Raw genomic sequence first — 27,584 nt, forward strand, 5'->3', positions numbered from 1 at the left:
CTCCCCTCAGCACATCAACTAGGACTCGGGGGAGCGTGCACCCCACTTCTGACAGTCACACTAAGAGGCAGAACCCACTACGGCTCCAGCAACCTCATACAGGTCGGAAGCAAAAAGCAGGGGACCACTTCCGCTCAACTTCTTTCCTCCACTGCCAGGAGCTTCAGGGCAGAGCGGAAGTGGCTCGCGGGATGAATTTCTGCGACTGGTGAGTAGTGAAGTGAGAGGTTCGCAGGGTCTCCGTTCCTCTCGCCGAAGTTGCACATTGGGGCCGGCGGTGGTGGTTGTAGGGTGCCACGGAGGGTGAGGGCAGAAGGAGAGACTACGGCGGAAAATGTCCTTGCTGCAGGAAGGGCGAGGGTTTAAAGTCTGTGCCACATGGCTCTTTATTCCACCGGGGAAGGTCTTAAGCCGTGCATAAGTGAAAGAAGGCAGAGCCATACGCGAGTGTAAAGAGAGCGTTCACGTCACTTAAAAAATAGCACCAGGACGGCCAAGATAACAGAGAAACTCTGTCTCAAAAAACAAAAAAGAAACAACAACAACAAAACAGAACAAGAAATAGCAAATGGCTGTTCGGAGGGCCAAAGGTAGCTCTAGATAGAGCAGATTGGCTGTGGACCTGTAAGTGTCTAATTTCCCCACTGTCCTGCAATTCCAATCAGCTGTCTTTTCGGGAGTTTCTCATTTATAATCCCTAGTGCGGTTTCGCTTTCAAGTTAGTGGCAGTGCGAGGAGGTGGAATTGGATAGTGAACTCCTCTCAAATCTCAGGTGGTTTCAAGGGGACCCATATTTTTTCAAATAATATTTGAAGTGTGTCTGTATGTGTCAGAAACATAGCCGAACACATCCATGTGCTCTCGCAATAGAAGTTTACTGAATAACAAATCACAAGGTACATCAGTTTCGTTGGTAGCAGTTTGCAAAGTTTCCCCAAATTCCCTTGATAGCTGGTTAAGGCAAATACGTTCCTTTTTATTCAAAGCTATTGTTAATTCGCAGATCACACACCACACAGTAACTATATTTACGTATTTGTCTGTTTTGGGGTCTTTTTTGTTTGTTTGTTTTTGTTTTTCGAGACAGGGTTTCTCCGTGTAGCCTTGGCTGTCCTAGACTCATTGTGTAGACCAGGCTGGCCTCGAACTCATAGCGATCCGCCTGCCTCTGCCTCCCGAGTGCTGGAAGTTCTGGGATTATAGGCGTGCGCCACCACGCCCGGCTGCATTGATGTGTAACGCTGCCCTCCCACCATTTAGCTGAAGGACCACAGAACATGTGGGTAAATTCCCTGTGCATTTCCTCCCCGTTTTTCTCGGGTGCCCTCGGTTTTTATTCAGCAGCAGCGGCTCTGGGCTTCTCTTGCCTTGGCTCTGCTCACTTGTGGAGTGACCTGTTTGCCTCAATTCTTGCCCGTGCACTCAAGCATTTACTTTGAAATGTTGGTGACAGGGTCTTTAGTGTAACCCAGGCTGGCCTTGAACCTTACTTAGATCCTGCTGCCTCTTAATCTCTCAAGGGCTGGAATTACAGACACGTGTCACCACTCCCAGTTTATTCGGTGCTGGGGACTGAATCCCCGTGCGTGCTAGGCATGCACTCTACCTTAAATATGTTTGTTTCAATTATGTGTATGTCTTGGTGTGGGTTTGTGTTGTGAGTGCAGCAGAGACGCAGGGTGTAAGGTTGAAGGAATGGTGACAAGAGTGACGAGCACATAAGGTGATGTATTCCAGCTTGCTGGGCGCTATACTAATGCCTTGGCCTCTTTAGACAGCTGTGAGGTAGGTTGCAACATCTCCATTTTGTATATGACAGAAAAAAGAGGTCAAATGACTTAGCTGAGCCCAATATGCTGTAGAGTGGCAGGCCACCATTTAAATCTGGGTCTGTGGCGACAACTATTTTACTAATACGATTTATTGCTTCAAGGTGCAGAAGTGAACCATGCACAAATACACACCTTTTTTTTCCCCCGAGACAGGATTTCTCTGTGTTAGCCTTGGCTGTCCTGAACTCACTTTGTAGACCAGGCTGGCCTCAAACTCACAGCGATCCACCTGCCTCTGCCTCCTGAGTGCTGGGATTAAAGGCGTTCGCCACCACTCCTGGCTCTACACACCTTTTCTTACGTTTTTGCCTCCAGACAGTTCTACCTGGCTTCTGTATGCTGTCGTCCGCACGCCTGGCCCACACAGGTGTCCGGCTTGCCCAGTCCTGGCTCTGCAGCTCTCCTTCGCGTTCCCTCATGGATCTGAAGGCTCTTCTTTCCTCCCTGAATGACTTTGCATCCCTCTCCTTCGCGGAGAGCTGGGACAATGTGGGATTACTGGTGGAACCAAGCCCTCCCCATACTGTCAATACGCTCTTCCTGACCAACGACTTGACCGAGGAGGTGATGGAGGAGGCTCTGCAGAGGAAGGCAGATTTCATCCTCTCTTACCATCCTCCTATCTTCCGGCCCATGAAGCACCTGACTTGGAAGACGTGGAAGGAGCGCCTGGTGATCCAGGCCCTGGAGAACAGGGTTGCCATCTACTGTCCCCACACAGCCTATGACGCTGCACCTCAGGGGGTCAACAGCTGGCTGGCTAAGGGGCTTGGTGAGAAACCTCATGTCCTTTCATATTTAATGACTTCCCTACAAGTACTTTTGCAATTTTAGAATATCTTACTAGCAAAGTTACAATGGTGTTTCTTAGGGGCAACAGGTTTTTCTACTTTTGTATAATATTCAAAATAATGCATTGCTTAAATATGGCGAGACGTATTTTGTCTTTCTGTCTGCTGAGTGTTTTGTCTGCTTGGATGTAAGTGTTCCACATGTGTGCAGTGCCCACACAGGTGAGAGGAGCGTTTTGGATCCTCTAGAGTTGGAGCTGCAGACAGTTGTGTTGAGCCATGTGGGTGCTGGGAATTGAACCCAGGCCCTCTCCAAGAGCAAGTAGTGCTCTCCAACTCTGAACTGGCTTTCCAGCCTAAGTTTCATTTGAAAAATGAACTATTTGGGGGCTCGAGAATTGGTTCAGCAATTAAGTACACTTTTTGTTGCTCTTACAGAGGTCCTGGGTCCCAGCACCCCACATGGAGGCTCTCAACTTCAGTCCCAAGGGAAGCAATGCTGTCTTCTGCCCTCTGTAGACACACACATAGTGCATATACATACATGCAGGCAAAATCCTCATACATATAAAAAATGAAATAAAAAATCTAAACAAAATGTTTTTTAAAAAAAGAAAAGAAAGCTGAAACATTGTAAATTAGGCTTGTTGTGGTCTAATCCTGTAATCCCAAATCCTGTACTCTAAGCATCCAGGAAGCCAAGTCAGAAAGAGCTTGAGTTTAAGGCCAGCGTGAGCTATAAAGCCAGACATCATGTCATCCCACCAAAACCTAAATAAAAGGAAAACAAACCCTGGGACTTTTTTTGTTGTTTGGCTGCTGGGTCACATGTAGCTCAGGCACCACGCCCAAAAGCACCCTGAGAAGGAAAGGGTTTGTCTCCATCTTCCGATTTACAGTCCATCATGAAGTCAGAGCAGGAACCTGGAGGCAGGAACTGACGTTGAGGTCATAGAGGAACACTGTTTACTGGTTTGCCCCTCATGACTTGCTCAGCTTGCTTTCTTGTTTTTTTGTTTGGTGTTTTTGTTGTTGTTGTTGTTGTTTGTTTGTTTGTTTTTTCTTTTTCCTTTTTCCCCGAGACAGAGTTTCTCTATGTAACCCTGACTATCCTAGACTAACTTTGTAGACCAGGCTGGCCCCAAACTCACAACGATCCACCTGCCTCTCCCTCCCAAGTGCTGGGATTAAAGGCATGTGCCACCACACCTGGCCCTCTATACAACCCAGGACCATCTCTTTAGGGGCCTGAGTCCTTCCACATCAAACCTTAATCAAGAAAGTGCCCCCACAGACTTGCCTACAAGCAATGTGATGGAGACACTTTTTTCAATTGAGATTTCCTTTTCCCCTGGATGACTCTGGCCTGTGTCATGCTGACAAAAGCAATCCAGCACAGGGAGGGCAGCGTGGTAACCTCGGTGAGTAAGCAGAGCATGGGTCTTGATTGCTGGACGGGCATCATGGTTGTTAAGTCAGGTGACACGGTGACAGCACTGCAAGCAGCCACAGCTGCCTTGAGTCATAGCTGAGGATCTTCAGGGTGTGCTTGTTAGGTTAGTTACATAGACATCAAGCCTTTTGTCTGCTTTGTTGTTGTCATTTTTATTTGTTTACCTTTGTTATTACTGTTTTGTGACTGTGGGAGCACACATTTGTGGAGGTCAGAGGACAGCTTTCAGGAGTTGGTTCTCTCTTCCACTGTGGGTCTCTCTGCAGCTGAGCTCAGGTCCTTAGTCTTATGTGGGAAATTGCTTTATGCAGTGGTAGAATTAGAGGCATGTGGACCACAGGCAGCCTAGTACAGGGTCTCACAGGCAGTCTAGCACGGGGTCTCAGATGGACCACAGGCAGTCTAGCACAGGGTCTCACAGGCAGCCTAGCACGGGGTCTCACAGGCAGCCTAGCACGGGGTCTCACAGGCAGCCTAGCACGGGGCCTCACAGGCAGCCTAGCACGGGGCCTCAGGTGGACCACAGGCTCTCATCTTATTTTGGCTCTCATTTGGGGCTAAAGCAATTTTGCTGTTCTTCTCTTGTTTTTTTTCAATGTCACTATGTAGCCTTGCCCTGGAACTTACTCTGTAGACCAGGCTGGCCTCAAACTCAGAGAGATCCACTTGCCTCTGCCTCCCCAGTTTTAGGATTAAAGGTGTCTACCACAATACCAGGCCTTAGAATAAAGCTTTTATAATAAAATGGTCACTATAAATATGTTCAATATATAAGTATTTGTGATCTATACGTTGCTTTAAATGAGTAGATTGACCAAACAGTGGATAATTTAAAAAAAAAAAATTCAGTGATTCAGTCTTTTTGTCCAAGGTTTTCTGAAATATGAGTCTTCAGGAAGAGAAGTGTGGAAGTAGGTTCTTCTTTGCATGTCCAGACCAGCTCTAGTTACTGGTGACTGGTAATGAGCACGCTCACGAACATTCCCGGGAATGCGGTCTGAGACACTTCCCAGAGATTTTACCCGTCGTTCCTCGTCTCTGGTTCTCAAGCACTACAAACCCCTTGATCTCCCCACCGTCTTCTCTTTAGGACCTTGCACCACCAGGCCCATCCAGCCTTCCAAAGCTCCCGACTGCCCCACCGAGGGGACTCACCGGCTGGAGTTCAGCGTGAAACACACCCGAGACGTGGAGAAAGTCATGTCTGCAGTGAAAGGAACTGGAAATGTTGCTGTCACTTCTTTTCCTGCTACGTATGTTATATACGTTATTTATTTAGTGTGTGTGTGTTTGTATGGATGTGTGCACACCGTGGTGCACGTGGAGGCCAAAAGACAAATTGAGAGCGTGTTCACTGCATGGCATCCAAAGGTTGAACTCATGGGGCTTTGCCCACTGAACCGGGTGGGTGCGCCTTCTCTGGTGCTTTGTTTGCTGTAGGTTTTGTGTTGTTTTTGTTGTTTGTTTTTGAGACAGGGTCTCATGATGTATCCAGGCTGGCTGCAGACTCCTGTCCTTGTGCCTCCAAGAGTTGGGGTAACACGTGTGAGCTACTACTCCTGGCTCTTCTTTTTAAATTTTATTTGTTTATGTTTATGGGTGTTTTGCCTGCGCTTATGTCCGTGTATCCCATGTGTGCCTGGGCCTCAAGTGTAGTATGAAATAGTATGCGCCTGGCCCTTTAAATGACCCTATGTCCTTAAGTGTCAGGTGGCTCCTGGACTTCTGGGAACAGGAGAGGATATAAAAAGCTAGCAGAGGCAGGGTGCAGTGGCGCACGCCTATAATCCCAGCACTCGGGAGGGAGGGGCAGGTGGATCTCTGTGAGTTCGAGGCCAGCCTGGTCCAGGATAGCAAAGGCTACTCAGAGAAACTCTGTCTAGAAAAACAACAACAACAAAAACAAACAAACAAAAAATTCAAACAGTAGCTTTCGAGATGGCTCAGTGTGTAAAAGGCAATAATTGCTGCCAAGTATTATGCCCAAGGTTTGGTCCCCGAACCCACATGGTGGCAGGAGAGGACCAAGTCCTAAAGTTGTCCTCTGTCTTCTGTATGTGTACTTTGCATGCAGATAAACATACACGCTGAACAAATGAATAAAAATGAAGATTCACACTCCATATAACCCTTTCCCCTGTTTACAGAGACCTGGGTCCTTCTGTGTTGTGGGACAGTCTCACTCTGTAGCCCACACTGGCCGCAGCCTTCCAAGGGATACAGGCATGGCCCACCCACCCACCGGAGAAACTGGTATACTTACAAACATACATAGGAATATAAAGAAATACACTTTCGTTTTACACCTTGGTTTGCCTTCATTTTATTTGTTTATTTCTTGAGACAGGGTCTCACTATATCTCACTGTATATCACTGTACCAGGACTGCCTGTCCCGCAACTCTGTAGACCAGGCTGGCCTCAAACTCACAGAGACCCATCCGCCTCCTGGGATTAAGACATGCTCTACCACACCAGGTATACGTGTTGTTTTCTTAACGAAATGGCACGATGTGGGTGCTAGGAACTGAGCTCTTCTCCTTCACAAAGAGCATAGGTGCCCTTCACTGCTAAGCTATTTCTCCAGACCGTCTGTTTGCCTTTTATCTTTTGGGTTTATTGGTTTTGTTTCTGAGATGGGGGTCTTTTCTCTGTAGTCCTGTAGACCAAGCTGGCCTTGAGCTCACAGAGAACCCTCGCTTCTGCTTCCCAAGAGTTAGAATCAAAGGCATGCGACGCGGCACCTGGCTTGTTTGTCTCTGATTGAGCCTGAGGCTCGTGTAGCCCAGGTTGGCCTCTTAACTCCTGATCTTGCCTCTGTTTCCCAAGTGCTGGGGTTACAGGCATGTGTTACCTGACTAGGTCAGACAGCCTTTAAAGGATCTTTTAGAATTCTGCGACAACAAAATTACAAGTGTTTTGTTTCTGTTTGGAGGTTTGTATGTGGCTGAGTCTGGCCTAAACTCCTTACAGTCCCTTCTGCCTCAGTCTTCTGGGTGGGGGAATCACAGGCACTTGGCCTCATGCCAGGCGATAACAAAATTTTTTTTCTTTCTCTGTGTAGCCTTGGCTGTCCTGGACTCACTTTGTAGACCAGACTAGCCTCGAACTCACAGAGATCCGCCTGCCTCTGCTTCCCGACTGTTGGGATTAAAGCGTGTACCACCATGCCTGGCTGCGATAAAACTCTTGATACCACTTTGTTTGAGAATCCCCACAGCACCGCTGCTCAAGGGCTGTCTGTCCTTTACGGATGCTTATTACAAATGCAGATCTGAGCCTTCATTTCCTATTCTGTGTACTCTGGAGTCACTGACTAACAATTACTCTCCTAGGGTAAAGACACTTTCTGCTAACCCTGATGGGCCTTGGTTTTGATCTCTGGGACCCACATGGTAGAAAGAAGAAATAGACTTCCAGAATTTGTCCTCTGATCCACTGTGTCAGGCACACTTACACATGTGCATGCATACACATACATGGACAAAAAGACAAAACTTCCATTTTCTCTAGTTCTATTCAAAGATGTTGTGTTTTAACTGGACATTTTGAAGGATGTAGCCATTGTTATTTTAAGCTGCTAGGTTTAAGATGTCAGGTCCTGAGCCGCTGCGGTTTGAGGACCCCGTATCGGTCTGGGATTAAGTTAAATTCTGTTGATCACATCTTTGGTTTCATATAAATCTGTTATGGCAGGTTATAGACTGTGGGATATTTAAAATACTTTTTGTTTTGCTTTTGTTTTTTTGAGACAGGGTTTCTCTGTGTAGCCATGGCTGTCTTGGAACTTGCTCTGTCGACCAGGCTGGCCTTGAACTCACAAGAGATCTGCCTGCTTCTGCCTCCCGAGTGCTGGGATTAAAGGTGAGCGCCATCACCGCCTGGCATTTAAAATACTTCTATGCTAGTTGAGCAACTGATTTTTTTTTTATTTTTTATTTTTAGGTGTGACGATGAGGAGCAAACACGGGTCAGTCTGAATTGTACTCAGAAGACTTTGATGCAGGTGGTAGCTTTTCTCTCCCAGGACAGAGAACTTTATCAGAAAACTGAAATTCTTTCACTGGAGAAGGTAAACAAAAATTCTTTCTGCCCCCATGTTGCTGTTGCTGTGGATTTTAACAGCTGTGTTGATGCGTAACTGGCATGCAGATGCTGCGTGTGTTTTATGTGTGAACATTGGTGGGTTGCACTACAATTGTTCTTGTGCTGCAAGTTCACTTGTAAACTGTTAGTCTAACAAAGGTGACTGTGACGTAAGCCTGGCGACCGGAGTTTGATCCACAGAACTCACAAATGAAGGAGAGAACTGACAGTGCACACGAACACACAAACACGTACTATGGTGAGCACATATTCCTGGAAACTACTGTGAGGAGACAGTCTAAGACTAGGAAATCATCGGTACTTACTTCTTTGTGTTTTTAGACTTGGGTATTTATTGCACTCCTGTTTTAGTTCTTTTTCTATTGCTAGGACAAAACACCATGGCCAAGGCAGTGTACACAAAGAGTATAATTGGGCTTCTGGATTCAGAGGGTTAGAGGTGGCAGAGAAAAGACATGACAGCACTGTGCAGCAGAGAGAGGATACTTGAGACTTAGGAAACCTCAAAGCCTGCCTCCTGTGACCTCTTCCAACCAGGCCACACCTCCTAATCCTTCCCAAACAGTTTTACAACTGGGGGACCAAGTATTCAAATGTATGAGCCTATGGGGTGGGGCTGTTTTCACTCAAACCACCTGATGGACCTCCAGAGGATCATGGCCATGTCATCAGGACATATGAATGCATTTAGTCCAACTTCAAAAGTCTCCAGTCTTTCTTTTATTTATGTATTTATTTATTTATTGTATATGAGTGCTTTGTCTGCATAAGAGGGCATCATATCATATCATAGATGGTTGTGAGCCACCAATGGGGTTGCTGGGAATTGAACCCAGGACCTCTGGAAGAGCAGGCAGAGCTCTTAACCACTGAGCTATCTCTCCAGCCCTCCATAGTCTTTCATAGTCTCGGTACTGTTCAAAAGACCAAAGTTCAATGTCTTCTGAAACTCAAGGCAATCTTTTAGTTGTAAGGCCTAGTGAAATCAAAATGCAAATTATATACTTCCAGCATCTAATAGCACAGAGTATATATTACCATTCCAAAAAGGAGAAAATGGTGGCATAGCGAGGAAATAACTGAGACAAAGCAGAACGAAACCAACAGGGTCAGCTCCAAATCCCGCAGCTCTGTGTCTGGTGTCAAAAGGCTTAGATGGCTCTTCCTTTATGGCTTTGCTGATGGCAGCACACTTCTTTTGTTGATCCCACTGGGCGAGAATAAGACCACGGCCACAATTTTTGAGCCAAATTTGAAGCAAGCTTTATTAAATGCTGGCCAAGACAATGGGCACTTGTTATAGTTGCTTTTAATAAAAGTGTGTTTGTTTCTCAGTTTCTCTTTTAGCCCAGCTATCACACAAATAATTGAGACTCTATTATATTATTTAAACAAGCTTCACAGCACAATAATTGAGCAGAATTAACTCTTTTCTTAACCCTGTAAGCTAATCTGGTTTTCTCCCAGGATTCATCCCAGAGGTATTGGCACTTTGTGGTTTTCTCTGTGGAGCTCTCTCTCTTGGACCTCTGCCTGTGGCTGAATCCCCTGTTTCCTCCTCTAACTCCTCCTCCTTTAGATGGCCGGACATCCAACCTTACTTTCTCTCCAGCTCAGCAGTTGGCCGTAAGCTGCTTTACTGGGGTGTCAGGGGACAGTTGTGGAGCAGTGTTACAACACTGAGACAGGAGATTCTCAAAATAAGAGGTACAACCGGATATGGGGGTTAAAGAAGTCAGCATTTGAATTATACAATGACCTTAAGCCTACAGACACTTGCCAGGTCACACTTAGGATTCCAGAGACTGAGCATGGATTACGTTAGTCAAGTACTTATAAAGGCACAGCCCACAAGGCTGCATGCTTCCTGCCTTCATCCAATTGGGGCAAAGGTACATCCTGACTTATATCCTGCCTGTGCCTCTCCGTCCTGTGTGTGATCGGGCACATCCTGTGCAGTTGGGGTAACCAACCTTGTTCACAGAAATGAAAACACGTGGCTTGTTATCTTACATGAACAACAGTCCTTGGGTCTTACAGGTGTATCTTCCTCCGGGCAAGTGGGGTTAGAGGCATTTTTGTTTTATAGATCACTTAAAGCATAGTAACTAAAACTTAGAACATAACCTTAGCCCTCTCTCTCTCTCTCTCTCTCTCTCTCTCTCTCTCTCTCTCTCTCTCTCTCTCTCTCTCTGGTCCCACCTTCATCTTGCAGCTTTCCTAGGCAGTATCCCATGGCTCTGGCTTCTCGGGACTTCTGTGTAGGGATTCCTCTGCCACACCCTAGCTTCAGGGGCTCTCCATAACCATGCAGGAAGAGTTCTTGATGCCTCTCCTAGTTTATCCTTCATGACCCTAAAGCCAGAACCACGTGGGCAACTCTGCCAAGTTTGGCTGCCCAGTTGAGGTGGAGCCTGGCCCCCGTGTCTGCAGAAGCCTTGGTGGTTGTTGCTTTTTAGGAGCAGGAAATTCCTTAGGCTTTTCCACAAGCTGGGCGTTCAGCTGTGCCAACACACAGGTCTTACCCTGAGGGCACCTTGCCTCCATTTCCTGTCGGGCATAAGCCTTGGCTCTAGCTTTACATTTCTCCATGCTTTTTTCTTCTTCAAACTACATTTTTAAATCCCTTTTTGCCCTGCTTGCTCTTTCCCATTGTAGACGTTCATAAGAGCAATTACTAGTAACTACGCAACAGAGTCAATATTAGGCTTTCTTGAAATCCCCTTTACTAAAACTTTTGGACATAGCCTCGGGCAGATTTTCAGGACAAGAGCAGAAAAGCAGCCACTTCTTTGTCAGAGTATCACAAGATCCGTCCCTAGCCCCGTTGCTAATATTGGTCCCTCTGAAGCCCTTTGAGCTGGGCTCCTCTGCCCACATTGCTCATGTCTTTTGGTTTAGAATGTTTTTCCATGTCCCCTCCTGCCCCTATCCTTTCATAATGCACTTGACACCATTCTTTTTTATCTCCTTCCTGGTTTTCTCTAAGGTCTAAATCCCAGTCAAACCAAAAAAAAAGGTATATGTATATATCCTTTCCAGTCCCAGCTTATTTAGTTACTACCCCTACCCCACTTTTTTTTCTTTTTTTCTTTCTTCTTCTTCTTCGAGGCAAGGTTTCTCTTATAGTCCTGCCTGTCCTGGACTAACTTGTTGACTAGGCTGGCCTCACTCACAGAGATCCACCTGCCTCCACCTCCCGAGTGCTGGGATTAAAGCTGTGCACCACCACGGCCTGTCTACTGCCCCCCTTTTTAATGATTTATTTTTGTTTTATGCATATGAGTGTCTTGTGTGCATATATTTGTGTGTACCCTGTATGGTCAGTGCCTATGGAGGCAGAAGAAAGTGCTGGATCCGTTGGTGGTTGTGAGATGCCATGTGGGTGCTGTGAACCAAACCTGGGGCTTCTGCAAGAGCAGCAAGTACTCTCGACTGCTGAGCCTTCTCTCCTGCTCCCGGCTTGTCATTCTTTTACGTTCCCTGAACAGTAGCACCGACCTTGAGCTGTAAAGCTTAGGTGTGATTATGTGTTAAATATCTAGGAGGCTGTGAGCTCCCGGAAGTTAAGATGCTTGTGTTCACTTGGCACCCCACACTCCAGCTGAAGCTTATGGACACACAGCTCACGGATCCCAGCTTTATACATCTCTTAGGACTCGGGACTGAGTGTTTCTAACTTGTGTTTTTCTTCAGCCTTTGCTTCTGCACACTGGAATGGGACGGTTGTGCACACTGAAGGAATCTGTCTCCCTGGCAACAATGATAGAGCGAATCAAAAGCCACCTAAAGCTAGCTCATATTCGCTTAGCTCTCGGAGTAGGGAAGACCTTAGGTAAATATCTTTTTCATCACCTACAGATCTACATTTGGGTTTTACTTGTTTTTGACACCCGATCTCATAGAGCTCAAACTTCTGTTCCTTTTGCCTCTGTCTGCCAACTGCTGGGCTTACATGTGTGTACTGCTCTCATTCATGTAAGCGGTAGAACATGATAGCAGCTCAGGGTGCTGCTAGGCTTACAATGTGGAATATATCTCTCTAGCCTAAATGATAAAATTTATTTCTTCATTGTTGTGTGTTCTCTGTCAGCATTGGAGGTCTGTAGACGGAGTAGAGGGTTTTAAATCACTAGGCAAAGAGTCTGCATTGGGCTGGGTGTGGTGATGCATATCTATTTATACCACCTGGCACCGCAGCTGGATCTCTGTGCATAGTGATCTCCATAGTGAGCTACAGGTAAGCCAAGGCTACACCATAAGGTCCTGTCTTTAAAAAAAAAAAAAAAAAAAAAAAAAGGAGGTGCCTAATATATTTGTAGCATCTTGCTTTATTTATTTTTTTAAAAGATTTATTTAGCTTGAAAGTGTTTGTATGTTGTCAAACCCCCTGGAGATGAAATTACAGGTGGTGGTAGCTACCAGACATGGATGCTGGGAACCACACTTGGGCCCTCTGGGAGAGCAGCGGGTGCTTTTACCTGACAGCCATCTTTCCTGCTCTGTATTGCTCTAACTTGCCCTCTTAGGTCCTCAGCCCTCTGGCCACTGTCTGTGGACCCAGCTGAGGTTTGTTATATGCACTGAGGCCGAGCAGGGAGCTGCCACATTGCTAGTCCTCAGAGGCTCCTGGGTTTTTGCAGCTATATTTGAAGGAACAGTGCTCTTCTCTTGTGCTTTCTGGGGGGTGTCAAGGATGGAGCTAGGCATGCTAGCGCACACCTGTACGCTGGACACTGTGGAGCAGAGGCAGAAGCATCACTAGTTGTGTCCAAGTTCAAATTTCGGCTGGCCCTGCCTGACTTCGGGTCCTCCTCATAAAGCTGGGGTTATAGGTATGTGCCCTCATCTTTCCTTTTGGTTTTGCTGTTGCTTTGTGTTTTTGAGACAGGATCTCACAGTGTAGCCCTGGTTGTCCTGAAACTATGTAGACCAGGCTGGCCTCGATTCCAGTGATATACCTGCCTCTTACCTCCCAAATATTGGGCTGATGGGGGTGCCCCTAGCACACCCACTTTTAATTCATACAATGGTGAAGAGACTAGTCAGCCTGCATTGTAGTGCTGAACTGAAAGGGCTGTATCTCTATAACGCCACTCTTGTTGCTTTTGTCTTGCAGAGTCCCCAGTCACAGTTGTGGCTCTGTGTGCTGGCTCTGGGGGCAGCATTCTCCAAGGTGTGGAGGCTGACCTTTACCTCACAGGTACGGTAGTTTCTTGAGCTCTTCCTCAGCCTTACTTAACTTCTTAAACATTCAGTTCTAGCTGTTGTTGTTAATTTAAAAGTAATGCCCAATAAATGTTTACTATTCAGCTTATAATTATTACAGTGATATTATTTACCCCAAAAAGACACAGACACCAGGTATTTTTTAAGAGTAGCCTTATCTCCTGGGACATGGCAGATATTAACTCCTAAGCCACCTTCTATTGTATCTCAGCCTCCATCTCATGCCATCTGCTTCTAGTAATTTCCATCTGGGCTGCCTCCCCTCCATGATCCCACAGCACTTGCCAAGGCTGTTCATCTGGGCCAGCTCTTCCATGTGGGACTTTAGAGTCCCTCCTCTTAGCCCACATGGCGCCTTTCTCTCCCAAGACCATCCTCTTCCTTCTCCTCCTCTAATACCTGACTACATCTCTTTCCCAAGATCCTCTCTGTCCCCAAGCCCTTGAGCCTTTGCTGTGCCTACCTTCCTCCAACCCTGCCCAGGTTTTTTTTTTTATTAGTCCGAGAGGCAAGGTTAAACAGCAGTACTTGGGTTGTGCAGTCTCCAGTAAGACTCTGGGGAGGCAAGCAATTAACAAATACAAAGCAGTAGACCACACTGCAACAACTAGCAGGTTTCAGGACTGTGGGGCAGCTGAGATGTAATCAACAGCGTCTCCCCTTTCCTTTCTGTTTTGTTTTTGCAGTGCAGGGCCTTGAACCCAGAGCCTCCTGCATACCAGCCAACACTATGCTACCGGGTCATGCACCAGCCCCTCATAAATGTGTTCTGAACTTGAACTAAACAAGAATGCTATCAAATTGAAGGCATGCGGTGTTGTCAATAGAGGGGAGGAATCACTTGACAATCTATTAGTTTGCCCCAAAGTTCATTTCAGCCATTATTTATTTAACTACTTTTCTTCTCAGCTTTCATGTCAGCTAGTGGGATGCTTTCCTCCTTGCCACCTGGGCTGGAAGAGGCTCCTTTTGGCCCAAAATCCAGTTAATAGTTCCATCAGCTCTGAAATCTTTCTGGAACCTTCCTTTATCTCTATAAAAGCTTATATCCTACCTGATGTACTGCATTGTGCCTCTAATGTTTTCCCAAATTAGTCTTTATTGTTTTTGTTTGGGGGATTTTACTTCTATTGTGTGTGCCACAGTGCCCATGCAGAACTCAGAAGACATCTGGTAGGAGTCGGTCCTCACCACATGGGGTCCTGGACTGACCCTGGGTTGTCAGCCTGAGGGTAAGTGCCCTTAGCCACTGAGCCATCTCGCCACCACCACACCTTTGAGGCAGGGTCTCAGTGGCCAGGAAATCACGCTGACCTATAACTCAGGGACCCTCAGTCTCCTGCCTTGTGCATGCTGGGGTGAAAGATGTGCACCACCTGGCTGTTTTTGGTTTGACATAGTCTGTGTTCCCCTGACGGGGCTTAGACCTGGACATGTTAACCAGGCTGGCCCTGAACTTATAGAAGCTCTTTTGCCTGTTTCCATTGGCTGAGATGACAGACTTGTGCCACCGTGCCTAGTCCCAAATTTAAGTTTTCCAAGTATTAATACTTGGAAACTAGGCATTGGTGAGCCCTCTCTTACCTCTCATGCAGCCGTGCTTAAGAGCTCTCTCTGCTTATCGCGCCTTTCTAGTGTCCCCCTTTTTGTGCTTTCAGTGATGAGCTAAAAAATGTCCAACCAAAAACCCTAAGATTTTCTTTTTTTTGATACTGTCCTTCCCCTAATTCTCTTCAACCCTTTTCTTGTACCGACTTCCACTGTGCACTTCCGGTAGGTAAAACACTGTTTTCTGGCTCCTAGGATTTGCTTCCTTCTCTGTCCTTGAGGACAGAAGACAGGAGGGCTCTAGGGCTCACTGTCAGCCAGTCTCAAGGAGTTGTTGTTGAGCTTCATGCTCAATAAAAGGCCTTGTCTGAAAACAAGGTGGAGAGGAAAGTAAACAAACACATTAACTCTCCACACTCATATAAGGGCCTGAACGCCCTTGTTCTGAGGAGATTATACAAGGAACCATTGAGGGGTGAAGTGTGAGCATGCATGTCTGCACTTCACACCCGTGTGAACACGCAACCCTTTACGTAGATATGGAAGCTTGGAATTTGTCCTGGCTATATCCGTAAACCAAGCAGAGATAAAGGAAGCTTAACTCAAGAATTGTGAGGAGGCTGTCAGCCCAGCTGGGGTAGCACGCATGAGGGCTGTCTTGGAGAGAATCCTGAACTACGGTGTCCTTGATGGGCAGCGAAGCAGTAACATGGGAAATCCCTTAAGTGCACACACAGGGCTAGACAGCATCATTTACCCTGCTTACTGTTGGAATATGGCCAAAAGATTTGGAGGCAGGCAGAGGTTAAGAGCACTGACTGCTCTTCCAGGGGTTCTGCGTTCGATTCCCAGAAACCACATTATCGGTCATGACCATCTGTAATGAGATCTGGAGCCTTCTTTTGGCATACAGGCATCACATGCAGGCAGAACATTGTATACATAATAAAAAAATAATCTTAAAAAAAAAAATACCTGGAGGCATTTTCAGGTGCCTGCCCCTTTGCATACCTGTGTCCACCTCTGCTCCTCAGCTCTCTAATCACTTCCTTTGCTGTGTCTCCTGGATCATTTTCTAGCTCTGTCATTTCATTATGACCCTTTCATGCATGTATACTTATCCTGTCACATTCTCTTGTCCCTTTTACTCCTGCTCTCCTCTTCCTGTTTTCCTAATGGTCCAATGAGTTTCACTAGAGTTGCTAACACTCTTGTCCTTCCTGGGCACCCATACACACATGGCATGTACTTGCAAACATCCATACACATACAGCTGTTAAAAAAACAAAAACAATTCTAATTCTTAAAAATTATAAATCTGCGCATGAGATAAATTCAGACAGTTCCAAAAGTTAAGATATTTTAAAGGGTACTCAGATACAAACTGTTCCCAATAGTGAACTAACGCTACTGTGTAGAGTTGAAAATAGCTCACTTTTCCAAATAAGAAGACATTTTTTATTTTCATATTTAAAAAATTTATCTTGGCCTAATGGTCCATATCTTAAATCCCATGACACGGGAGGCAGAAGCAGGTGGAGATCTGTGACTCTGAGGCCAGACTGGTCTACAGAGTGATTTGCAGGGCAGCAAGAGCTACACAGAGAAATCCTGTCTTGACAAAACAAAACAACAATTAAAAAAAATATATACTTTAATGGCTTTATGTCTGTAAGCACTGGCCAAAGTTTAACTTTTTATGAACAAACCAAATTGTACATAACACACAGGTGCACACACGTGTTATTCAAGAGTTCTGTATGTTTTGATCCTGTTCATCACCCCTCCCCAGGGGTTTTGTCCACAATTTTAGTCATCAGATTCACAAGGGGTGCTTTTAAAAATCCAAAACATATTGGAGCTTTCCCTATAGTTTTTGCAACTTTCTCTCTCTCTCTTTTGTTTTTGTTTTGTTGTCTTTTGAGAGAGAGTTTCTCTTGGTAGCCTTGGCTGTCCTCAAACTCACAGAGATCCACCTGCCTCTGCCTCCCAAGTGCTGGGGTTATGGGTATGCACCATTGCACCCAGCATGCCCCCCCTTTTTTCCCCTTGTTTTTTTGAGACAGGGTTTCTCTATGTAGCCCTGGCTATGTTAGGACTAGACCTGTTGGCCAGGCTGGCCTCAAACTCAAGGGATCTGCCTGCCTCTATCTATGGAGTACTGGGATTAAAGGTGTGTGCTGTCACTGCCCAGCTACAGTAACTTTATTTCTTTTGTTTTTTTTAGCTTTCCGAGACAGAGTTTCTCTGTGTAGCCTTGGACTCACTTTCTAACAAGGCCTTTTTTGCTGATGTTCAGTTGATTATTTGTGAATTCTAGAATTACAGCTATACAATGCCATCCTTGGCAGCATTTTGCATCAAAGAAAAATATTTATGTCTAAAATGCTACAAAACTGATTTGAGTAATATAAGTGTAAAAGGAAAATTCCACACCTGGACTCACTTAACAGGTTATAGTAAGAATTCTGGCACATTCAAAATACTGTTGGATACAATCTGCAGGTCATGAGACTAAAATATAGATGAAAGAAAGCAAAATGCATGTTTTGGGCTCACTGGGTAAACACATTTGCCTTGGAAGACTGAAGAGTGGACTTCAATTCTAGATCGCAGAGAGGAGAAAACTGCCTTCTGCGTAAGCACCACGACACATCATGCCCACACTTACACCCCACCCCCCAGGGCCATCTGTCTCCTGTCTCATTTCCATAGCCTCCTCTGGAGCACAGGCATGGCTTGACACATGAAGGGATGTGCATGGTTTGAGCGTTTCCTTTTTACTTTTTTTTTTTTTTTTTTTTTTTTTGGTTTTTCGAGACAGGGTCTCTCTGTGTAGCCTTGGCTGTCCTGTACTTGCTTTGTAGACCAGACTGGCCTTGAACTCACAGCGATCCGCCTGCCTCTGCCTCCCGAGTGCTGGGATTAAAGGCGTGCGCCACCACGCCCAGTTTGAGCGTTTCCTTTTTCTGTGCTGGACCTTGTGCATGAGAGGTGAACAGTTGACACCTGACCACAGTGTAAGCCCTGTGTTTCTGTGCCCAGGAATACGGAACTTGGTTCACTCCCCTAGGATACAAGCGTGGACTTGTGCTGTAGGGATTTAGCACACATGGAGTCTATGTCTAAGATTTAAGTGCTTGCTCTTTCCTCTTCCGGCAGGTGAAATGTCCCACCATGATGTTCTGGATGCTGCTGCCAAAGGGATAAATGTCATCCTGTGTGAACACAGCAACACTGAACGAGGCTTCCTTTCTGAGCTTCAAGGAATGCTGGGTATTCACTTGGAGAATAAGATTAATATTATCCTGTCTGAGACAGACAGGGACCCTCTCCGTGTGGTTTAAAATGCATAGGGATATCATGAAGACACAACCTACCCATCTGGATCAAGTGGGATGGGCAGGAGGAGCAGTGGAGCCGCCCCTCTTCTGCAGACGTGTGACAGATGACATCACTTCAGCTCCTCCATCTTGCTCACCAAATGTAAAAATTAAAGAGTACATTAAAGACAGATACTCTTTATAAACTCTAGGAAAAGGTGACTGAAACCTGTAGGTATTTTTGTTTATTTGTGACAGTCTCCTGTAACCCAGGATAGCTGGGTTGGCCTTGGACTCTTGATCTTCCTGCCTGCTAAGTGCTGGGATTAAAGGCATGCACTTAACGTTCGTGGGTGGTAGCTCTCTAGATGGTGCATCAATTGCAATGATCTCTGCCCTTCAGTTAAATCGCTATTTGTACTTTTACATGCTGACCTAAAAATTAAACACAAGATAACAACAAAAGAGACCCCCACCCCCACCCTGGTGAATCACATCTCCAGACCAGAAACAAATCAGCCAGGGACTGTAGCTTCAAGGCAGTCACAGCTGCTGGGCATGAAGGAGCAGCGTGCGCAGAGCAGTGAGTCAGTGGACAGTACTCTGCCATGGTACCATGAGATTTGTAAGATGCACTCAAAATGCTTTTCAAACACTTCAAAACCAGCACCACAAAATGACTGGTCTTTGCTTATGAACAGTAAACCTGTTAAAAACTATAAAGGCAAACACAAAAATGTGCATGTTCCATAATTACACATTTTGTTTCTATCTAGACATTATAATAAACTAGATAAGTTAAGCAAAAGTGCAAGGTCTGTGGAGTTAGGGAGGTGGCTCAGCGGGTGCAAGGGTCTGCTCTGAGAGCATGCGGACCGAGTCGGAATCCAGCACTCATGTTAAAGGACAGCCATGCTGTGTGCCTGGAAGACCAGCGCTGGTGGGACGAGGCTGACTGACAGCTCACTGGCAGCCTCGCCTAGCCTATCAGGAGCTTTGGTTGAGTGAGAGGCCTTGCCTCAAGGAAGCAAGGCAGAAAGTGGTAGAACACACTTAGCATCTCTGGCCTTTGCATAGCAGCACACACTCACTCACCACACAGCACAAAAGCAAAGTGCAAAGGAGCAGGTTTCATGTTTCCAATGTGCATTTATTTATTAATGTTTGTTATTTTCTGAAATGGCATCACTGCAGCTTAGAGCAGTCCAGAACTCACTAACTAATCCAGGCACTGAACTCAGGTTCTCCTCCGGCCTCAGCCTTCTTGGTGTTAGGATTACAAATGTGAGTTCATGTCCTGCCACTGTTGCTTTGGAAGGAGAGAAGCAATCTGCCTGCCTCTGACTCCTGAATGCTGGGTTTAAAGGGGTGTGCCCACTATACCTGTGTGCTATTTAAGAAAATAAAAAAATGTCAATGTACAAGAATAATGAAATTTTTTCTTTTCTATTGTCCTGAAAACAATTACTAAAATTAAATTGGGATTTTATTTCTTAGCTTGTCTTCTCAACTGTATCATAACAATCAAGGTCATGGTTCAGAGAGTCAAGATTTTGAGTGCTTTCTAGACTGGACACATGCCCTGCATGGCCTTCATACTTATTTCACTCTCTCAGGTGAACAGCATCACCTGTCTTAAGTATGTGGAGCCCACATCCGCTAATACCTCCTATCGTGTCAGAAAAAGCAGATGGACCACCTCCTTCCCCGTCCGCTCTGTGCGACCCCATCTCTGTACTCTGACAATCTGAAACAAGTGCACTTGTAGTAATTCAGCTCTGGAGTGTTAGACTGCCCTAAAAGTTAGGGACAGCATTCAGTATAAAATAACCCCAAAACATCCAGTTCCACAAAATCCCTGAGCACACTGTTCATCCACCAACAACTCTCCAGAGGTAATAAATTAAAGGCACATTTTTCTCCCACTCGATGACCACTGCATAGTATTAGAGACAGTACACCAGCCAGGCTAATCAAGTTCAAATTGATGACTGCCCTTCAATAGAACATCTGGTATGCTGGGCAGAATGACCTACTGTTGGATGTAAACCTGCATTCGTACTGGAGCTGGGTACAATGGCCTTCCACATAAAGTTCAAGGGTAGGAGAGTCTAAACCTCCTCCTCTTCCTTCTCCAAGAAATCAGCCAATGTTCTGCTGTCAACAGGAATTAATAAATACTCTACACCATCAGTTCCCTACAAGATAAAAGAATATTTTATGTTAATCCTTTGTAAGGGAGCTATCTAAATCTTTCTATTGCAGGTTAAACAAAACCAAATCAACAAACAAAACCCCTCCTTCCCCCCCGCCCCCCAGACAGGGTTTCTCTGTGTAGCCTTGGCTGTCCTGGACTCACTTTGTAGATCAAGCTGGCCTCGAACTCACAATGAACCACCTGCCTCTGCCTCCTGACTGCTGGGATTAAAGGCGTGTGCCACCACGCTTGGTAAAAGCCTGGATTTTTAATTTATTATTTTTGGTTTTTGAGATGGTTTTATCTGTGTAGCTCTGGCTGTCCTGGAACTCCCTCTGTAGACCAGCCTGGCCTTGAACTTTGAGATCTGCCTGCCCTTGCCTCCTGAGTACTGGGATCAAAGGCATGTACCACTGCTGCCCAGTGGTGGCATTCTATTTTTTTTAGACTGTTTTAAACATATAAATGAGCATTTATATACCTAAGTAGAAAAATTAAGGCAAAGGGAGCATGCCCGTGTCTGCTTTAACCCTGAGACAGGGTCAAGCACTTAAACAAGAAAGACTACAGGGCAGGGAGATGACTGCTTTCCTCACGTGCTTTCCTCACGTCTAACCTTCTGGCACTGCCATTTATAAAGTTTATACTTGAGAACCATGCACAGAAAAAATCATAAACTTCCTGTTTTCAGTAACTTTACAGTTTAGACCACACCCACAGGATATGCTTCATCTCTTTTCCCTCACCAATCTGACAATATTGATTTTTCTGTTCTACTTCCCTCATCATTTCAACACGTGTCATCTTACTGACGCTTGTGTTTTGAGACAGGGTCTCCTAGGTAGCCTTGGCTGGCCTGCAGCTTGGAGAGCTGCCTGCTTCTTCCTCCACAGTGCAGGAATTAAAGGTGACAACACACCCAGCTCTCACTTGCTTTTGAAGACATTCAAGTAGCTTTCAGCTAAATATTTTTTGGGGTTGTAAAGACGGCTCCACAGTAAAAACATTAATTGCTCTCCCAGAGGATCTGGGTTTGATTTCCAGCACCCATATGGCAGCAAAGAGCCATCTGTAACTTCAGTTTCCGGGGATCCAGCAGCCTCTCCTAATTTCCTCAGGCACCAGGCTTGCACACGATGCAGACACATATAAAACATGCAAGCACATAAACTAATTAGAAACACCTTGTCAGAGTCCTTCCTCTTTAGCACTGGCCTACAGCTTTCTAGACATGTCCACAGTGTGTCTCCTCTTTTCTCTATGTAGTCCAGTTACTGCACAACAGGCACGAGCTCACGATCACATCATCCAAACCCCGGATGTTCCCAGTCTGTGGCTTCCTGGCCTCACAGGAGCATCTGACACCACAAAGCGTCACTCATTCTCTGGTCCCTCAGTTTCTGTAACATCATTTTTTTTTTCCTTTCTGGCTGTTTCGGCTGTCCTTGCCCTTAGTAAACACTGTGCACTACCCTTGTACCCAGTGTAACAAGAGCAGTCTTACCTTCTTCGTTCTTATGAGTTTGTGGTCCCTAAATTCAGTTAGCTGGGCTCGGAGTGTGAGAGCACTGTTAACAAGGAAGGCTTCCCGACACTGCTGGTAAAAGTCTTGGAAAGAAAGTCCTGAGAGATGAAAAGACATAAATTAATCAGTATTTTGTTTTCCAGTTCTGCTTATTTGTTTTTCTTGTTTTGTTTTTTTCCAGACAGGATCTCACTGTGTAGCTCTTGTCAGCCTGGAACTCATCATGTAGACCAGGCTGGCCTTGAACTCACAGAGATCCACCCGCCACTGCTTCCTGAGGGCTGGGATGAAAGGTATGGACCACCATTCCAGACATAATCACTATCTTGTTTTCTTTTTTTGGCTTTTCAAGACAAGGCTCTTGACTGCTAAGCCATCTCTCCAGCTTCATAATCATCAGTTAAGACATGCCCCAAACATAAATACTGTATAAATAACCCTTACATGCTACACATGGTGAGTTATAGATTCTTAAGTGGTCACTTGTGATTAATACCACATAACCTTGTGGGCAGTTTTAAGTAGTACAAATAAAGTTGATTTTTTTTTTTAAAGATTTGTTTATTTAGTATTTACACAGTATTCTACCTGCATGTGAGCCAGCGTGCCAGAAGAGGGCACCAGATCTCATTATAGGCAGTTGTGAGCCACCATGTGGGTGCTGGGAATTGAACTCAGGGCCTTGAAACAGCCAGTGCTCTAACTCTCTGAGCCATCTCTCCAGCCTGTAAAATTGACTTTTAAGGAAGGTAGTAACTTAACAAATGTAATCATTAAAATTTCTGTACACAGTAACCCATTTCTGCCAAGGAGGTGACAAGTAAGATGCCCACATATGAAAACAATGCAACTCCTGGATGCACATCCATAGTTACAGTACCATATGGAACTCTAGAAGTAGGTGGGTCTCACAGACATGCCCACCACAGAGCAGGCACTCATCCCTGCTGTGAGAGACGGAAGGCTCCCAGGGGTCTCCACAACAGGGAACATAGGGGGACAGAAAGTCACATTAAGTATCACAAACATTGGGTACCGATGTAGGAAGGGCTGTCCTGGTTATCCAGCTGGAACTTTATAAGTAGCCTGAAAATGCCCCTGCACACAAAAAAAGAAAATCAGACTCAACAGAGGAGTAATCTGTAGTAGTAAATGTAAGTGAGAATGTCAGACACTCAGCTCAGTCTTTTGCCCTTTCTCCACACACGCACACACGCACACATACACTCGCATCTGGCTGCAGGGGTACAGTTACACAGCTGCACAGCTCTGCCCTTTGCTGGGGGTGGTGGTGGTGGCAGAGGCCTTTCACCTCAGAGCTCAGCAAACATAAACAGGCACATCTCTGGGTTTGTTCCAGGAAAGCCTGGTCTACACTGTGGGTTCCAGGGCGGCCAAGACTATACAGCTTGAGACCTTGTCTCAAAAGCAACCAAACAAACCAAAACCAAAACAAAAAATCTCTAGCCAAGTAACCCCGCAAGCACCCATCTCACATTCACAGAGGAAAATGCAGCAAAAGCTTGAGTTCTGTCTACACTCACAACTCAGACATTTTTGTTCAAAAACATAAAAGTTGTGTGTGTGCATGTAAGGGCATCATCTGTGTGCCTGCTGGATTCCCTGGAAGTGAGGTTACTAACGGCTGTGAGCCACCATGTGGGTGTTGGGAACTGAAGACCAACAGCTTTACTTAAATTCTGAGACATCTCCCCAGCCTCTAACAGTTTGTTAAGAGAAAAACTATTCTACTTTATTGGTCAATTTCATAGGCTAATATTGAATAGTTTGCCTATTGTGTAATCCTTTACAGCAAGTAGGTAGTCTTGTCTCAGTTTCTGGTTTGTTTGTTTGTTTGTTTAAATATTTATTTATTATGTATACAGTGTTCTGCCTGCATGCACACCTCCACACCAGAAGAGGGCGCCAGATCACATTACAGATGGCTGTGAGCCACCATATGGTTGCTGGAAATAGAACTCAGGAGGTCTGGACGAGCAGCCAGTGCTCTTAACCGCTGAGCTATCTCTCCAGCCCGTCCCAGTTATTGTTAACTAACAACGAGACATAGCCCAGAGTTACATGAGAAGGGCCTCCTAACTGAGGAAATTCTCAGGTCAGACTGGCCTGTAGGCACGTCTGTGGGCGGTACCAACCTTTAGCAGGCAGAGCTGGGCTGTGAGGTCTAAGCATGAGCTTGGGAGCACGTCAGCAAGCAGCATCCTCCATGGTTCCTGCCTTGAGCTCCTGCCTGAGTTCTCTCCCTGATGTCCCCTAGTGATGACTTGTAGCCTCAAGTGTGAGCCAAATCAATCCCTTTCTCCCGAAAGCTGCTTTGACCGTGGTGTGTGCCGCAACAGCAGAGTGAAGCTGCAGCGGGGCCACTGGTACCCTAGTGGCACATCCTCAGTCCACAAAGCTTGCTTTGCTTTAAAGAGCTGATAGTGAATGGTGGGTCTTGTACGTGAGAGGCACATGCTCTACCACATCGCAAATGTACAGGATGCTTATTTTCTTAGTGGTGCTAGGGGTTGAATACAGGGGACTTAAAATGCTAGGCAGGCACCTGACCACTAAACTACATCTCTAGCCCTAAATGTGTGTGTATGTATATGTGTGTGTCTGTGTGTGTATATATGTATATGTGTATATGTATGTGTGTGTCTGTGTGTGTGTATGTGTATATGTGTGTGTCTGTGCATGTGTATGTATGTATATATGTGTGTTTGTGCGTGAGTGTGTATGTATATGTGTTTGTGTGTGTCTGTGCATGTGTGTATCTATTTTATTTATAGTTTCCATCCTTACCTTGCATTGGGCGTAAGGCTTCTTAAGACATGAATCAGAGAACTAAGCAGCAGAGAGCCAGACTTTTTAACCAGAAGGGAATTCTCATAGGAGGTCTCCTCAGTGTAAGGGCTGTACGTAGTAGTTTCATACCAAAGCCAATTGTAAAGACTCTGCTTTGCGTGGTCCCACACTACAGAGCAGGATCAAAACAAAGAATTAGAAATGACTGCCATATAGTCATGTTACATGAGATTTCACTGCAGTAAAGAACCAGACGTTAAAGAGCCCGAAGGCTGGGAATGCAGTTCAGTGGTAAAGTACTTGTTTCAAGTACACTAGGTTCTGCTTTTACATTTTAGTACTGCATTTAAAAAATCATAAAACATTTCATTTTTGTTACTTCTTTTTTTGTTTGTTTTTCTTTCTCTTTTCTTTTCTTTTTCTTTTTTTCCATGACAGGGTTTCTCTGTGTAGCCTTGGCTGTTCTGTAGACCAAGCTGGCCTTAAATTTACAGTGGTCCACCTGCCTGTCTTCTAAGTGCTGGGATTAAAGATGTGCACCACCATGCCCGACACTTGTCACTTCTTTATATACACCTGTAACTCAAAATCAGCTTCCACTGTCATCAGTATCAATCCTTTTGTTTTATTTGGGACAAGGTCTCATTCTGTAGCCCAGGCTGGTGTCAGATCCACTCTTCTTGCCTTTGTCATCAAGTGCTAGGGTTTACAAGTATGAGCTACTTCACTGAGGTAACATCTGGATCTTCATTTGTACATTAAATACAGATGAACATATCTTAGTACCATCATCAATTCTTTTAAAAACTAAATGAGGCAGCTGGGTGTAGTAGCATACATCTTTAATCTTACTACTTGGGAGGCAGAGGCAGACAGATCTCTATGAGTTCAAGGCCAGCCTGGTCTACAGAGTGAATTCCAGATCAGAGCTACATAGTGAGAACCTGTCTCAACAAACTAACAAACAAACAAAAACAAAAAAGATAAAAAAATAAAGTGAAACTTGATAAGGAGGCTGAAGAGACAGCTCAGCAGTTAAAAACACTCCCTCTTCCGAGGACCCAGGTTCAATCCCCAGCAGCCACGTGACAGCTCACCATCACCTAGAATCTTAGTTCTAGGAGATCTCATGCCATGGGCCTCTGCTGCACATAAACTCACGAAGGCAAAATATACACAAATAAGATAAAAAAAAAAATACTAAAAACTTTAACCTTCTGTTTTATAATTATCACAAACTCTTTGAATTTATAAAATAAACACTGTGACACACGAAGAGCAGGACGGAAGCAGAACAGTGGTCTACTCTCCTCATGTAACTGCAGATGCAAACACACTTCTTGTTTCTGTTTTGTTTTTTTGAGCCAAGGTTTCTGTGTAACAGCCCTGGCTGTTCTGGAACTCGCTCTGTAGACCAGGCCATCCTGGACTTGCTCAGTGGACCACAGAGATCCACCTGCCTCTACCGCCCGAGTGCTGGGATTACAGGCGTGTGCCACTGTGCCCAGCCACAAACATACTTCTTTAGTGTGGATTTTTATTTCCAGTAATTACTTTTTGAATCAAATAGAGAGCACCTTTTGACAAGCTGAAAGTTTACTGAAAAACAGTGATAAAGTTTTGCAAGAGTAATCTCTCGAGGGAGAGAGACAGTACCACGTAACTTACTGAGAGGGGCGTTGAGGTGATCGATAGATGCTATAAGGTACACATTAGGTAAAGACGACAACTGTGCAAGGATCTGCTGGCTATTGTTTCCCCTTAACACGTGGCTATCCAAATTGTGAATAAGAAGGAAGAGCTCCAAAGAAGAATCTAAAAGGAAAAGGAATCCAATTATTACTTCCAGTGAGGACTGTAAAGTCTTTAGCAAATACAAAGCCTAGATATTAAAAGATATGTCAAAGTAAGGTGCTATGCAAGCCTCTATAAATGAACAACAAAACCTAGCAATAAGTATAGAAATGTTTTATAGAAACAACAATATCTGGAGCTGGGAAGATGACTGAGTTGGTAAATGGCTTGTACAAACATGAGGACTTGAGTTCAACCCTCAGCACCCATTAAAAGACACAAAGAATAAACACAAAAACCTGGGTGTAGCAGTTTAAATTTGCCATGCCAAGAGTTGAGAAGCCGAGGATGAGATAGGAGGATCACTGGGGCTTGCTGGTCAACTAGCCTAGCCAAATTCTTAGCTCAACGTTATAGTGCCACCCCCTTGCTCGCTCTTGCGTTCTCTCTCTCTCTCTCTCTCTCTCTCACACACACACACACACACACACACACACACACACACACACACACAGAGGAAGGAAGGGAGGAAGAGGGAGATGGATTAAGGAAGACAGCCATGTCAACCTCTGGCCCCCATATGCACAAGTACAGACACACATGCTCATTCCTTCTCCCATGTACACACTTACAAACATGTACACACATACACAATATTAAACAACATAAAAATGACAGACAGAGATGTAGAAATTTGTTATAGGCACTTCACACTGACAAAACAAAAAGTGAAATTATTCTAAAGTAAAAAAGGCCAGAGTTAGGACAGTAGGAATAACTCCTTTCAGTTAGGCAAAGTCACAGGACAAATCAGTACAACAGGAAGACAACCCCCCCCCCACCACCCACCCCTGAAAAAGGGTTTCTCTGTGTAATAGTCCTAGCTGTCCTAGAACTCACTTTGTAGACCAGGCTGGCCTTGAACTCACAAAGATCTGCCTGCCTCTGCTTCCAGAGTGCTGGGATTAAAGGTG

The 27,584-nt window shown here is 45.2% G+C and overlaps 2 protein-coding genes across 4 annotated transcripts in view; one reads left to right on the plus strand and one right to left on the minus strand.

The window, feature by feature from the left end:
• The first annotated feature begins 77 nt into the window (after positions 1-77).
• NIF3L1 (NGG1 interacting factor 3 like 1) lies at positions 78-18,779 on the plus strand. Of its 2 annotated transcripts, XM_084778720.1 has the most exons (7): positions 78-208; positions 2,149-2,605; positions 5,168-5,330; positions 8,022-8,148; positions 11,880-12,018; positions 13,303-13,386; positions 18,123-18,779. In XM_084778720.1, exons 2-7 carry the CDS (start codon positions 2,170-2,172, stop codon positions 18,305-18,307), a joined length of 1,134 nt encoding a protein of 377 aa, XP_084634846.1. In that variant the 5' UTR covers positions 78-208; positions 2,149-2,169; the 3' UTR covers positions 18,308-18,779. The 2 variants fall into 2 exon arrangements, with proteins under 2 accessions (XP_084634846.1, XP_084634847.1); XM_084778721.1 differs by lacking the exon at positions 11,880-12,018.
• Positions 18,780-19,412: 633 nt separating this feature from the next.
• The window catches only part of ORC2 (origin recognition complex subunit 2), a 34,212-nt gene continuing 26,040 nt past the window's right edge, over positions 19,413-27,584 (minus strand). For both annotated transcript variants that reach the window (XM_084778687.1, XM_084778688.1), the window contains 5 exons: positions 26,485-26,631; positions 24,814-24,985; positions 23,042-23,103; positions 21,985-22,103; positions 19,413-20,481 (listed from right to left, as the gene is read on the minus strand). In XM_084778687.1, the coding sequence (XP_084634813.1) occupies positions 20,395-20,481; positions 21,985-22,103; positions 23,042-23,103; positions 24,814-24,985; positions 26,485-26,631 (587 nt within the window). In that variant the 3' untranslated portion in view covers positions 19,413-20,394. The remainder of the gene's footprint in view (positions 20,482-21,984; positions 22,104-23,041; positions 23,104-24,813; positions 24,986-26,484; positions 26,632-27,584) is intronic.

This window comes from Acomys minous (genome assembly GCF_964271855.1).
Source record: "Acomys minous genome assembly, chromosome: 4".
Taxonomy (NCBI): Eukaryota; Metazoa; Chordata; class Mammalia; order Rodentia; family Muridae; genus Acomys; species Acomys minous.